Raw genomic sequence first — 16,365 nt, forward strand, 5'->3', positions numbered from 1 at the left:
AGTGCAAAAAAACATATCAGTCTCCCTGAGATGAAGGAGAGACAGGCTGGAGCAAAATACCCACAGTTGTAATTCCTAAATGCTAGTACAAATTAATCTGAAGAATTCTGTCCATCGGGCTGAAGATGTTCCTCTAGAACAGCACCAGAACTTTTCTTGGAAAGACTGGAGAGAGAGATTACTCTCACTCTTCTCTCCCATACGCACCCATTTCAAAAAGCATGGTCTGAAGACCTGTGTCTGATGCCTGATTTGCCTTTTAAGTTACTTACTATTGATGATCAAGCATTAAGTAGAAGAAACTCTAAGATAATGAGCCTTAGCAGCTAGAGAAAACAATGTTGTTCATCCCAAAGGAACACAGTTGGTACATTTGGACCCCTCAGGCAATATCTTTAAATCATTTTGGATAGGAAAGGAGGAAGCAGAATTAGCAATAATTGGCCTGCACCAATTCTTCAGCCTTAGAACTATTAACGCCAAGGGGATTCTTGGTTTGGAAATGATGTGCAGAATGTCTCAATGTAAAGACATTAAAACATCACATTGAAACAAATTTTCATCTGCCCCGTCCTTCTCCTCTTTCTCTTTAAGCACAATTTAAGAGAGCAGGAGTCTAGTACCACTGATAAGCAGAATTCAAAATACCTAGAGGACAAGGGGCCTCGAAGAAGATTCTCAAAGAGGAGAAGCTTGACCACAGTTAAGCCCTTACATTGTTTTTGAGAATGAGTGAGGGTAGTTCCAAAGGGCCGCTCTGCTCTTTGCAAGTACAGTGAAAAGCAACCAAAAGTGTACTGAGGTCAGTGACTCCACAAGGAATTATAGAAGGCAGGGGAACAAAAAATGAGACAAAACAGCACAAAATTTTAGAAGTCACTGCCATAGTAATTATATTTTGTATAGCAGAAGCCAAATTCCTAGTAGTTATCAAAAAGATATATCAGATACAAAAGGCTTCTGGAGTAAACTACAAAAAAGTGAGGTAAGGTAAATAAATCATTAGTCAGGATATTCTCTTTCAAGAGAGGAATCTCATCTTCCTGTACTGGGATGGACTGCTCATTTTCTCCTCTGGACATGAAGAAAGGAGAGACACCAGCTCTTTTTATTTACTAATATTCTTTGCACTCAGAGACAGCTTTAATCTCTTAAAATCAGACCACCAAAGACTGTAAGAAGGACAATCTCGTCAGAGACTAGAAATGGCACACTGTCTTCTGAACTATCTGATAAGATTTAAAAAAATAAACTAGAAGATTCAGAAGTAAAGAATTAAAAAAGATTCCCCATACTCTGTCTGATATAACTTTTGACATGAAACAGACATGATATGGCAGACCCACTAAAAAGCAAGCGGATCCATTTAAATGAAGCAAATAATACAAGCAATGACTAATAAGATGCATTCCATAAGATGCATTTGCTGATTACAGGAAAACAAGAGACTTCTTAGAGATTAAATAGGTTGTTTTCATTGTGCGACAATGCTTTGCACAAGCAGTACACAAAGAAAAACTGGAAGGACAAATATGACTCCTTTTAGGGAAATACACTTATGATTTCAAATTGCAAAAAGGGAGATTTACATTAAAAAAAAAAAAATCACCAAAATTAAAACTCACAACTCCAAACAGTTTTCTTATTAACATGTCATGCCTTAAATCTCAGCTTTTTGCTGGCAAAGTTTTCTTACATTCAGTTTCGGCTTTTAGAATCCCCCCCTTCTTCTCCCTCAAAATTCTCATCTTACAGTTTTATGAATTCTTTGTATGTCTGGGGTTTTTTTGCTTGATGCCGGAACAAACACACAGGAAGAGCACTTCAAGATATATATTTCTGATTTTATTATGGAATGAAGGAAAGAGAGGAAAAAATAAAAATATATTTAACTTACAGAGCTAAAAAATAAAATTGGATCTTACATTTTGCATCTGCATTTTGCAAGGTTAATTTTTGTGGGTTCATATTCAGTTTATACATGCAAATGCTCATGCAGGTGCATATACTATAACTGCTACAGTAGCACTCCAACAATTGCTGTGGGAATGTTTAAGAAAGATTATTCTCAATGCTAGCAATTCCAAAATTTATCTCAATACACCCTCCCACTGCTGACAGTTTAGCAGGTGTTCTATTGCAATGAGCAGCAGTTCAGCTGCCACCTGGTAGGCGTAGGCTGACTTATCAGCATTCAGCATATTTCCACTTCTATCACTTAGAGCCATGAATGATCACAGCCTGGTTCTCTCTATTCACTTTCTCACTGAATCCCATTAATTACAATTACTCTTGGGTACAGTCTGCTTCCTCCCAAGACTAGGTGACAAAACTAAACTTAAATATTTAACTATTTCTAGCACCCTTTTTTTTTTAATTAGAATACAGGAATAATGAAGACACTGAAATAAGAACATCAACTCCCTTACCAATTCAAATGTGTGGTACTGAAAACAAATACACTGGCATTCTGTAATATGCTACTTTAAACATCAACCACTGAAAATTATACTATTCAGAGTAATGTTCTGTAAATCCAAAACTATAAATCTAGTTATAAAACCTTCCAGTTTGGAAGGTTTCATCTGACACTTCATGATAAAGCACAAGGCTATGAAGGGAATCAGTATTTACCTATATATTACAAGAACTGAACTCAGCAACTACATTTCCATATGATAATATATCATTCAGAAAACAAACTACTTCTTAAATGAGTAATTTATTGAAAAAAGTTTGCTAACTGAGACAGGCAGTATCATTCTAAACGCCTACACTTCTTCAATTTTATTCAGAGGTTGATTTAAACATGAAAAGTGAAGCGATATTCCAAAGGCATACAACAAATCAGTGGCTTCATCCCACCTGAATGTCTGCCTCACTTTGGTTTCTTTGCCTTAACAGTAATGCTTTATTTCTCACAAGGTTCTTCTTTATCAAGTAACCTTCTTTGCACCCACGCAGTTTTACTAGAAGCATTTCATATAATTTACAGTACCAGTTTGTGCCGCTTATTAGTAGTAGTGCTATTGATCACTATTGTTGTTGTAGACCCTAATTATTGAAGTTTAGACATGCATTATTGGTGTATAAATGCTTGTGTGATTTTTCATTTTGCTGTAAAATACTATTTTCAGGAGAGATCAAGAACCTCTTGAACTGCTGATAAATTTCTGTTGTAAAATATCTTTAAAGACATATTCTCTCTCCAATTTTATTTACATCTTCAATAATGCATTAATTTCAGGTGGCAGTACCTCACCAACAAAGTATAATATATCATAATATCATCCTATAAATTCTAAGATCATAAGATTTTGTATAAATTATTTTGTGTGTTTTAATATGACATTTTCCAATACACTCGGTACTGGTTTTAGCTGGGATAGAATTACATTTCTTCATAGCAGCTTTATGGGGCTATATTCTGGATTTGTGCTGCAAACATTGTTGATAACACCGGGATGTTTTAGCTATTGCCGGTCAGGGCTGACACAGAGTCAAGGCCTTTTCTGCTTCTCACACCACCCTGTCAGTGAGTGGGCTGGGGGTGCACAAGAAGTTGGGAGGGGACACGGCTCGGAGGGCTGACCCCAACTGACCAAAGGGATATTCCATACCATATGGTGTCATGCTCAGCATAAAAACCTGGGGGAAGAAGGGGAAAGGGAGAACATTCAGAGTGATGGTGTTCACCTTCCCAAGTCAATGTTATGCATGACGCAGCCCTGCCCTCCCAGAGATGGCTGAATACCTGCCTGCCCATGGGAAGGAGTGAATTAATTGCATCTTTCGCTTCACTTGCATGTGTAGTTTTTGCTTTACCTATTAAACTGTCTTTACTAAAACCCACAAGTTTTCTCACTTTTACCCTTCTGATTCTCCCCACCTTTGCACAGGGATGAGTGAGCAAGCAGGTGTGTGGTGCTCAGCTGCCTGACAGTTAAAACATGGCAACACTATACATGAAAACATTAACTAGGTTTCATCCTGCTACAACAATATCAACTGGAACAGACAAAGCACCACATTATCCTACGTTCTAGTCCAGGGAACATGATAAGCTACATTTGTATACATGGGCCCACATGATATCAGTAAACAAACACATATACTAAAACAGAAACCACAATAGTAAACAAGGAGCATGGCAAGGGCAGTCTACAGGACTATACTCTAGCAGGAATAGAGTGAGAAGTATATATTGGCTGGTTCTTCTGGGCACCTTAAAACAGTCTGTGTGGTGGGGAAACCAAGAACCACAACCCCTTAACAATCAAAAGGCTTTTATAAACTGACTATAATAAAAACAGATGTACAGGCACGGGACATTCTGAATCAAGCTCTACTCTTCTGAGTAGGCTTACAAAGCTCTTGAATTTAGAAATTTAGAAATTGCAAAGCGTTCAGGATATAGTACAAATATACTTAAAGAAAAAGCAATGCAGTAGCAATGTTTTTATTAGCTGGCACCTATAGGAAGCTCAAATGGAAAACAAATAGGTAAAATATCTTGTAGGAAAGAAGAAGAAACTGAATACATCAGATGTTTTTGAAAGCAGCTATGCATTAAATTCACCCATAAAAAAGAAAGCCAACTTTCCTTCCCACTTTCTATTTATGCAATGTTCTTTTCAAGTGTCCAGTCTCCCTCTACCTAGCAGCACAGCACAAAATTATTATTTACTCTTTGCTAATATGTTACAGCTTTAAAAATAAACATATTTTAAATCAAGTAACAGTTATTTTTATTTTATTCAACCTGAAAGTTTGTAGATCATAATACTGACAAAGTTACATTTAATTGCATCAGGAAAACAATATACAGACATACAGAAATGAAACATTTATTTTAAAATATTTGGTTTACAACTTGAACTAATATAGATAGTTAAGAAGTGTTTCAGTCAAAAGAGAACTCACATCCAAAAATAAAAAATATTGCTAGTGTCTTAAAAATCGCAGAAGCTTTTAGGCTAAAGATTATGATGGCTACAATTGTTTTCTGCTTGAAAATTCCAAGCTAAACCATGTAAAAGTCCTAATTCTAAAAGCACTTCTTTTCATTTTTTCATAGAGTCAGTGCCTTAAAAAAAATACAAACAATAATTGTCTCAACTTTACCGTCCCTACAGCAATCACACTAATTCAATCTATGAATGCACAGTTTAAAAACAAACACTACTGTACCTTGTCAAAAGGAATTCCATACTTCTTCAATATTGATGGCGAAATCAGAGTCATCTTGTGGCGAAGAAAAGCATCACATCCTTGAGAACTGCTTGGGAAGAACCCTAATAAGGCAAGATAAGCAAAACTGATATATTTTAGTTTAAAAGAGTAGGAATTTTTGTTATATTTTACAACATATAATACTGTTTAAATTTGTTTTAGGATTTTTTACAGCATCCTTGCAAGATTCTGAAAGATTTGTATAACAATCAAATGCTGTTTTTTTTGTATGTTAACATTAATTCTGCAACCCTTGTACACATGAAAATCAACTGTAGTATATACATTTAAAAGGATTCCACAAGGACTAAGTTTACCTAGCCCTTCCAAACCATCTATACAGAAAACACACACAACTTTCTCTTGAAAAGCTTAGAAAATGTAGCTACTTTCACAGAGATGTCTGGTAAAACTCAAAACAGGTGGGGGTTTTTTGCTTCTTTAAATATTCTCTTGATTTCTATGAACAGAGCCTGCTGTCCATGATTACTTATGTACCACTCCATAAACACTTCAGAGTTCACTAAATAATTATATAAACCAGTTGATGAGAACACAGAGATAAATTAATGAGAGGGAAAGTGAAAAATTAAGGACTAGGTTTCAGTGTTACTAAATTCTGGTGTTTGACCCTCTAATCAGAAGGTGAACAGCAGCTCAGCTACAGTTCAAATAAGCTAGCCAACCTTTCCTTGTCTGAAATGTAAATATCAAGTTATTTTCGCTTCAACCTAACTATATTACAGTAAGAAACCACTATATTTCAAGGAAAATGACAGAAGATGAGAAGGAGGGATAAAGTTTTCAGAACATCACTAGTTTAGTCCTTCCTGACCTCCTTCCAGATTCCATTCTAGAGAACACGTAACACTCTCAGAAACTGAAAACACAATTCCTACAAACAGTAAAACAAATGAAAAGGCCTAGTAGTTAATTAAAGCAAGAAGCTCCTGAAAACACCAGATAGAAAAGTGGGAGGAAAATTGAGTGAAAGCGACCTAATCCTCTAGTACTTTCTCTGAATACTTGCTTTCAATCTCTCTTGCACTTAAGGGCAGGTGTATTACTTGCTCTGAGACAAACACGTCTTTCTTGGAGCCAAGTGGAACATCAGAGGTATGCAGTCTCACAGAAGCCACACAAAGTTACAGCACTAGCATCAGTAGAACTAGGCTGACAAAGGGGAACAATTAACTCACTAATCAGCAAAGATTAGAAAGTCTTTATTATTATACAAACAATTATTATTATTTATCTTTACAGTCTTTTCAGTGTTTGCATCAGGCCATTAGCAAGAATCACCGTGGGATGTACTATGAGTAACTGCAATCAATACATTTAGCAGTATTGGACAACATGTAAACAGTTTAATAACTAGATAATAACTTTACTGTATCAAGGGCATAACATTTGAAAGTAATCCCTTTCTTTGAAGTTCAAGTTTATTCATTTTGCTTTCTGCCATAGAGTATATTTTTCAGTGTTACCAAAACTTCTTAACATCAACAGTTGACTGTACTGTATGTCATTTATTCTCAAGTGATTTCAGAGATTTCACAAAGATCAGCAGGCTACTGCTAAAAAGAAAAAAATAAGAAGGCTATTAAAAAGAGTAATTGTTTGAAAAACATTTATCTTAATTTTCAAAAAACAGAACTGAGGCACAAAAGAGTTCACTACCGCTAACAGTTCCAGAGGATAAAAATCAAGCAAACAAGGAGCTGAAACAAGAAGTGCTGGCTCCTTGTCTTAGACTCTTAAGAGCAAGTTCTCACTGCTAGGTATATGGCTTCATCGCAGCCCTCTTGTAAAACATGCAGGAGGAAATTATGCATCCTAAGTCTTTACTGCAGTATGGCCTGACTCTACTGTTAAAAAAAAAAAAAAAAAAAAAGAAGTATACAATAATTACATTGAGTAAAAAGGATTCCCCAAAATTATTTGTATAATAAACTTAGGTAAAGTTCATATGGTAAGAAAATCCAAATACACAGCTATTTTTAAATGATTACTTTTTTTCTGGTAACAATGAAAACATACATAATCCTATTCTGTTATGCAGGAGAACTACCTGAGAAATATGGACAGAACTCAAAGTGAAGAAAACAGTATTAAAAAAAGTATATTTTACTAATTATCTTGCATAGGAACTTGATACTGGAGACAATACATTGCCAGCTCTTCACAATGTCTCCTTCATGATTGCAGTAATACTGATTCAAAAAGAATACTTTTGATTCATTTTGATTTATTTCTGTATAAAATGACATTTTATGTCTGAAGAACACAAAAGATCTTTGAGAGAGATCCAGATTGATAAATTTTAGTGGACACATAATTAGCACAGGACATTTAACTTGCAAAAGGGCTTTCTATGACCTTTTTACCGCATTTGCACAAGTTGTTCTTCTCATGTAAATGTTAGTTTGTCAGTCACAGAAGCAGTTTCACTCTTGGAACAGCATGCTGACTGCTCAAACATTAAAAAACAAGCACACTGACCTTCAATCAATTAACCATCTAAATATTTGTAATGACTTGAGGAAAAAAAGATGAAATCTCAACAATTTTCCAGAATACATAGCATTCTCTGTAATGTCACATTTAATTTCTTCTCGCTTATGTGTCTTATATTTTTGTCCATTAATCACCCTACAATTCCAGAACAATTTTAAGCTGATCACATTACAACTGTTATATTCTTAGTACTTTTTTTCTAGCACATCCCAAGTCCTGGGAGAACAATTTTTTCCTAATGTCTTGGGTATAAGGCTAAGCAGCATTTAAGCAGCAAAACTGTAGAGCACAGTCATGCTGATCAGTGTTCTAGGAACTTTGCTCAGATGCCCTGAGATCAAATTTACCATTCTTTCTTTTTTCTCCCTGCCAACAGGCACATAATTACTTACTCTCTTTTGGAATTGCAAATAATAAGTTGCAAAAAGAAGTACTTGGAAGTAGTACTTTTGTTCATAGACTTGTATCACAAGGTCACACAAGTTTTATCCCACACGTTTGGCTTCACTGATGAAAAGAGTTAAAAGAAACCAGCCCAAAATTTCAACTGTTTTGGCACAATTAATGCCTATAACATGACAATAAAAATCATCATTTGGAATCTACAGCTTATAAATTTCAAGAATTCTTAGTCCTAAACAGCATAACAATAGAAATATACTGGAACGTACTATGAAAAAAAGTGATTGAAAGTGGCACTTAAGACTCAGGAAATAAATGCTATGAAAAGTAGCAAAAACCTTTGTTTCTAAGCAATATGCTTAATTAGCTCAATACCTGACAATAAAAAGCAAATTATAGGCAGATATCCAAAACGTAAGTTGCACCACTACAGCTCCAAGAGATCAAAACACTTGCAACAACCCCAACCAGAAGGCAAGGTCATTGATGAGAAAGCTGCAGACAACAAAGAAGAACACAACCTGCTCAATTAACAAAAATTTACAGAACATTTGCTGTGGTTACAGAGCCCGCACAGTGAAATCGAAGCACAGCCCACACATTCAGTACTAGTATAAAATATTTTTTGACTCTGTCAAAGTCTACACTTACACACACTCAGATTTTCCAGTTTTAGTCACCTCGTTTTCTCAAAAGAACTTCCCTTCAATAAACAAGGGAAGAAAGGAAGGTGGCATTTCCTCATTACAAGACTGTTTATCAGAAGGTCTTTTGCTCTGCCCAGGTTAAAGGTGAGGTCACACAAGCTTTTCTTTCAGGAAAGAAAATCACTGTGGGAGAATTGCTTAGCAGATGTAAAAAAATTACCTAAAAGCACACTGGTGTGGGAGAGTAATTTAGAGTTCTGCTCTCACACTGAGATGTGGCAGACTTATTCTGTACTTCTTCTCAATACTTATATTTAGCCATCTGTACCTTGCTTATCTTCCTGGAAATTATTATAGAACACAAAACAACAATTCTAAACAATTACTTCACAGGGGCCGACGAGCAACAATCAAAGATCAGGGTGAATCAGAATGAGGTTGCTCATTGGTTTACATTCATGAGAAAAAGACTGTTCAGCTGAAAATTCTCCAATCCATTATTTAAAAGAAACGCTGACATTCTCAACACCTAGAGAAGAATTAGAACAGTCTACAAAGTAAATTTGTGATTCAGCATTTGGTGGCCAAATGTTTGGGTGTGAGCACATAAACTACATGTGGAGTACATCTATCCACCAAACTTAAAAGTCTCACATAGGCTTTTTAAAAACCTTACATAGTTAACACAAGCAATAACAGCAAAAAGTATGCAAAAACATAGTCTTCAGACTGTGTTAACAATCAAAAATATACTCTCAGAAGACTGTACATACCTATTCTGACAGATAACATATACCCAAATAAGATAATCTTACACAAGGTAACCAATGTTATTTGTACTAACAAAACAAAACTACTTCTTGAGTTACCATTTTACCGCCAGGCTGGTGAAGATACAGCCCTTGGCAATGTTATTTCACCTCCAGAGAAAATGACACTTTCATAGAATTTCTGATTTTATGATCCATAATCTAGATATAAGGCAAGCCTCTTCATCTTTGGGGGATGCTGGGAGCGGTGGGCACTATGCAGATTCCTGCTGTGTCTGAGGAAGACAGGATTCCACACAGAGGACATCGCTGCCCTGAAAGTTTTCAAAGCATACATGCAATGGTTCAGGGATAAAGATAATTTTAAAATCAGTTCAACTCTATAAATTCTTGAGGGACGCTGAGCACTACTGTCTGGAAGGCTCATTTTTTTTCATCCTGAGAATATCATTCTTGTATAACACACATGGCTCATATCAGATGACCACATCACATAATATCTATCCCTCTAGCAAATCGTTGATTAGTTGATTGGCATTTTCAATATATTTGGAATGCTCATCTATGGTATTGTGTCCATACTATTTTCAATTAAACTGTTGAACTACAATTGTACATGAACAAATCACAACAGTATTCCTGAAAGAGTACCTCTGCAAGTAGTTCCATTGACTTGAGCAGCGCAATTGCCTATATATTACCTTGTATGGTCAAGAATATCACAATTTGGCCAATAATAAAGTCCTTATTTAAGCACAAATACATAAAAACAATATTCTTAGGAAAATTTCAATCAAATTCTGACCAGTCAATGAATGAGGCTAGAATTTCCATCTCTTTTTCTACACTTCCATACTCTTCACCTGAAATTTTTTAGTAGGGGTGCTGTATTTCTAGTTAGAAAATAGTTGAAAACGTAAAATACGAAAATACAAAAATTTAAAACTTACATTAGAAAGAAAACACCCTAAACTGCAAATATCTTTCATGTAATTTAACTTTAAAATAATCCAAGTTAATGTAATTAAGCTCAAAGGTACGGTATTTCTTATATATATCTAGATCTTCACTTAAAATACTTGAAGCAGACAAAATAATAATCATAATTCACTTATCAGTACTCTTGGAATACAGGCAAAGGTGAAAGGAGGACTGAGTTTTCTAGTCATTTTATTTTTAGATTTTACTTTAGTAAGTACAAATACAAATTTAATATAATTTATTTAAACTGATTTGCAGTGATCTGAACTAATCCGATTCAACTTTCTGTATTGCAAATACAAAAAATTAGGAGGATAAGATTGTATGCCAACAGTCCCCGAAAGGAGCATGGCAATTTGTATGCTATACAAAGTACAGAGTACCAAAGCCACACAAGAAGCAAGTGCTGTGAAATATAAGTGTTGTTATGTCCAAATGAATACATTACAGCTCTGAGTTTATTATCTCTTAAATGAGGCTTTCCTAACTTTATGCATATAACTATCAATTGAGACAAAGTTCAATTCTTCAGCTGCTCAAGTTTCCAGATTCAAGACCCTTAGAAGTTATACAAGATCTACATCAAGTTTCATTTTAACAACTATTTATACTTGTTTTCATACATAACAGTTGATGGCTTCCGCATGAAGTGAATTAATTAATATTATATACCATACAAAAATATTTGTAACAACCCTATGCATTAAACTTTACTTTAGTTTCTTCTTTAAAATACTTGAACATCACATATAGATGTCATCTCCCCTCTAAAACAGTTTCTGCAACTAAATGATCTATTAAAAGATCCTGAAAATCCTTCAAACTGTCATTTCTGATTTGCCACTCTGCTTCTATTCCCTTCATTTTCCAACTCACTTTATGAAATAAAAAATGCTTAAGAATACCATGGTATTACAGATCAACGTAAGAGGTATAAAAAATGCAGTTAACAGCTCACTTGAGATTTTTATTACATTTATGTCTACATAAAATTGAAAAAACCCTACATAAATGAGAAAGCAGCTGAAGGGCAAAAATCAAACTGTTGTCTTTATCAGATGCAAGTCTAATGTCATGCAGACAAAATATTTGTAGGTGCCACAGTCAATCAAGATTTCAATGGAAAGCAAAAATGAAAGCATTCATGCACGAAAGCCTGTGTGGTAATTGTGATGTGCAGATAAGATAATGGAAAATATTCTAGCCTTCCTTTAATTTTATATATCAACTATTGCCTCAACTTAGACAAGCTGTCATATTTAATGCATTATTTTATTACTTTAATTATTCAGGAGCATTTGATTAATTTGGTGGGCATCTGGTCAACAGAGCTAACCTTCTTGAATAAAATACCTTTTTTTTCTTCAGATGTTGCACTCAAACAAAAATATAATTAAAAATATTTTAACACACATTTAATTAAGTATGAAGTTCTCATTTACACTATGTTTCACTAATGTTTATAAAAGTGAACTGCAACCATGTGGCTTACTTTACATTTTCATCTTAAGATACCTTACTGTATAACTCAGACTGTATTTTAGCAGGCAGCAGTTGCAAAGTATAAGATGACAGACACCTTAACCTCCACAGCACATAAATAATCAGAAAAGGTATTTTCCCAAAAAAATTATTTAAAAAAAAGTGAATGTGTAAGTAAAGCAAGTAAATTGAGCATGAAGTCCACCATCTTTACTGTTAAGAACTACAGCATCATCTTCTGACTTCCAACCTAAGCTATTAGCTGGACCAAAGATATGAAAACAACATACTCAGAGAAAAACATTGCAGGAGACATTAAAGTCAAACAGTGAAAATTTATGAAATGTCAGAGATGGTTGTCTGTGAAACTAACTCACTTATCTTACCTTACTGTTCCAATAAAAATCTCTGTATGAATATGCAGTTTCCCTACAGAAATCCAGTTTCATTCACAGAATACAATGGAATAAACAACTACGTGAAATTTTATGTTCACTGTTCAGTATCTGATTCTAGGTTTTATTTGGTATTTGCTGTTCAAAACACAGTTCTGAAATACAAATAATTAAGTTTTGATCATACATGATTCATCAAGGAAGGTAGTTTTCCATTCGCCATACAGATCTTTATAACTTGTATGAGAATACTACTAATAGCAGTAGTAGACAACTTCCATGCAGATGTTCACATATCAAGACTCAATAACGTGCCTGGGCAACTTTTTAAATTATAGTGATCTGTAAGGATATACTTAAGATATACTGTATGTATTAATTAGGCTTTGTTACTGACTTTAACTGCTTCAATATGTGATATAATAGGAACCCAAGGAACTGGGTTCAGCTGTAGAAAAGTACATACACATGTGCCAGTGCAGCTCAAGCCAGAGCCCATTCTATTCTATCTTCTTCCAGCAGTTCTGGATCTAAGAACTGAAGTCGTAAGACCCATGTAGCCTATCGTCCAATTACAACTCTGGCATTCAGGCATTAAGACAGTGTTTCACCAGGATAACCTATTGGCTTCTGACAAACAGTGAGTTTGGAGATTTCCACTTCTCCACATGTTCTATGTCTCATTCCTCTTACTGTATTAGGCCACCACTATCAGCAATAAGAGGCCTGAGCACCTCCAGGCTACAGTTTTCTAACATAATACTTTCTTCAACTATTTAAGTTTACATGAAGTGACTTCAAAAGCTCCCATGTAGCAAAGTGTGTATCTCCAAGGGTTCCCTACTTCCTGAGCTGGTATAGGTTATTCCAGTATCTAGGGAAATCAGGGTATGCCAAAGAAAAATGTGAAGGCTTTCTTTAGCCTGCAGCAAACAATGACATGACAAAATCCCACTTAATTTTTAGAAATGAGTGAAATGACCGTTGCTGAAGCTGCCGTTCTCTTGCCTCATTCTCAAAAAAAAAAAAAAAAAAAAGGAAAAAAGTTTGGCTAAACACTTATTACAGTACCTTTAAACCTGAATAGTTTTAAAATGCAGCACAGTTATAATCAATCTGAAATCTAGCATAAAAGCCAGAACAGCCATATCACATCAAATGAAAAGTCTGTCTACCCGAAGACTTTGTTCCCAGCAAATGCCAAAAGTGGATGTGCAGAGAAGTGTTTAAATACAGCACGAAATCTTTGCTTCCCTTGAGTAACATATTACTGACAAGTTGCTGTTCCAAGACTTCCAAAGCCAGATGAAGTTTCTATGCTCCTCTAACAGATTTCTTTGCCAGTGTCATCCAGTCTCCCCATGAATCCAAGAAAAATTTCTGAATCCACCACAGATGGTGAGGAGTTCATGCTGTGAAAGGAATCATCTCCATCCATTTGTTCTGAACCTGCTAAGACTCTTCATTCAGAGTCTCTAGCTGTAGTGGAAGACTCAGTGAACAATCCCTCTTTAGTCATCTTTTCCATGCCAGTCATCACAGGTCTTTATCATACCTTCTTTCCTTTATTTGACACTTCTTCAGATTGAAAAATTAGAGATTACTTTCACAGTTCAGTGATACACGCCATCTGACTGTTCTCAGCAATAGTTTAAAAATAGCTCAGAAAAACAGTCATGCACATAAAATTGATATGAAAAGTACAAAAATTTCCAGAATTTGATCCTGATACACAATATCTGATTATCAACTTTCAGTAGCATTCCTTATATAATATGGTTAACAGCAAACTATAAAACATCAGCTGCCAGGCCAAGAAACATGCCTAATTATCCCCATGTTCAGAATCTGCACTCTAAATCTAGGAACAAAGAGAGGTAGAGTGCTATTGAATATAAAACAAACTACTGTGTGAGAATTTTCCTGTAGACTAGTGATTTTTATCCCTTAGATGTCAACCTTACAACAATATCATTTGCTGAAAAAATTCTTCCCAGAAGGGGTTGTCAGTCATTGCAACAGGCTGCCCAAGGAAGTGGGCATCCCTGGAGGTGTTTAAACACCATCCCTGGAGGTGTTTAAAAGGTGTTTAGATGAGTTTTTTAGGGTTTAGTGCTAGAGTCAGGTTATGGTTGGACTCTGTGATCCTGAGGGTCTCTTCCAACCCAGATGATTCTATGATTCTCAACAGGTGTTCCTTGCACCTCTGGAGGAGGGCAAATGTCAGGACATGCTCTGGCTGGTCAGCAGGCTGCTATGAAATAAGATTTAGTGTTGGAACATTTTGTCTGCTTACCCTGTCCCAGAGGTAATAACCAGGTCTCTGAAACTTCTGGAGATTCAGTTCTTTTCAATATTTCTTTGTATCAAATTTGGCTAAGTAGTTAAGATTCAAAAGTTACTGATAAAAATGAAGACACTAGCAGTGAAAATCTAATGAACAAAACCAATAAAATACTAAGGCTCATTTTCATAAGCTTCACCAAGCTAAAAACACCATTACAAAATAAAGTCCTAAAAAGAGAAGTTTTTTAAGAATTCCTCAGAGTACTAAAAAGTGTTCCTTGTTTGCAATCATACCACAGACAGATAAAAGTCACACAGCATTAAGTAATAAAACACAGTAGGTAAGTCAAGGACAATGTTTTCCAGTTTGCTGGAGGTTTGTCCTTCAAACATCTTACATATGGAAATACTGAAAACATTACCTTGAGCTAGTCTTTCAAGCCGCTTCCCATGCTCCGGAGGAATGGCATACCTAAAATTCACATAAAGAAAAGGATGAAATGCTTAAAGACATAGTAATAGCACAAGCCATGATTCATGTGTGATGAATATCTAAAAATACAGAAGCCAAAAAGATGAAAGACTGAAAAAATATACAGGAAAAATATGCCCATTTCTGAGGAAATAATACGGACAGGGTTTTTTTGAGAAAACATTTTAGCTTATTTCTGGTGTAAATATTATGACACGTAATTCAAAAATGTTACATTCACTATTAAAAAGCATGCATACTCACAATATTTGATCACGATTACACCACTCCAATTAAAAAACATACAGACACTTTCATTTTCCAAATGAAACAAAAACACATAAAATAAGTAGTCTAACTTACACAGGCTTCATTTCCTTTATTTTTACTGTGCTTCACAAGAGTTCAACAGAAAAAATATAAGCATTAAAACAAACTGTTTTTCTTCTAGCCAAGGCAATAAATAATTTAAGATTTCCTGTGCTATCTGCAACAAGCCAGTTAACAATGTAGAAGAGCTGGAATTAACCTCATGTTATTTTTAATGTTTATTACAGCTAGTACATCAAAGATTATTGAAAAGCTGTAATTTTATTCTGCTTTTTTGAACAGTTATTTACATATTTACTGTACTTCAAAGATATACTGTATGTATTAATTAGGCTTTGTTACTGACTTTAACTGCTTCAATATGTGATATAATAGGCTTTCATTTCAGTTCAATGTTGCAATAACTTTGGATTGATTATTCTCTGTTAAAAAATATGGTTCAGAAAAGGAGAAAATGCATATTCAGCTGTACAACATAGTCCAAATCCACATTTCAAACTAAGTCAACATAAAGCTTTTTTCTTTTACTACACTGTGAAAACACATTTCATTCATGTCCTCTGAAAATTCACTCAGAAAAAAACAAGTGAAGGACCCTAGGGCCCCCATTTTGCACAAGAAATAAACATCCCATCACCTCAAGCTCACATTTGCACCCACACAATTTTACTACAATTGAAACTGCTGCACAGAAGCAAGGCCCACCACTGCAGACGTCAGTGCTCTAAGCTGAACTGTAGTAAAGCCCATGCCTACTGACGACCCACTCCAAACAGTATCAAACAAAAAGAGACTGATCTCCCAATAAGTCTCTCAGAAAGACAAGACATTAAATGATACAACTGGGCTAT

At 35.1% G+C, this 16,365-nt stretch overlaps 1 protein-coding gene across 9 annotated transcripts in view; it reads right to left on the reverse strand.

Moving 5' to 3' along the window:
* KDM4C (lysine demethylase 4C) overlaps positions 1-16,365 on the reverse strand; it is a 260,034-nt gene that overhangs the window by 195,786 nt on the left and 47,883 nt on the right. For 8 of the 9 annotated variants that reach the window (XM_082075475.1, XM_082075473.1, XM_082075474.1 and 5 more), the window contains exons 6-7: positions 15,135-15,184; positions 5,191-5,294 (exon numbers count right to left, since the gene is read on the reverse strand). In XM_082075475.1, the coding sequence (XP_081931601.1) occupies positions 5,191-5,294; positions 15,135-15,184 (154 nt within the window). Of the gene's footprint in view, positions 1-4,995; positions 5,087-5,190; positions 5,295-15,134; positions 15,185-16,365 lie in introns of those variants that run through there. The other variant, XM_082075480.1, reaches the window with a different exon arrangement.

This window comes from Streptopelia decaocto, assembly GCF_964273445.1.
Source record: "Streptopelia decaocto genome assembly, chromosome: Z".
In the NCBI taxonomy this organism is placed as follows: domain Eukaryota; kingdom Metazoa; phylum Chordata; class Aves; order Columbiformes; family Columbidae; genus Streptopelia; species Streptopelia decaocto.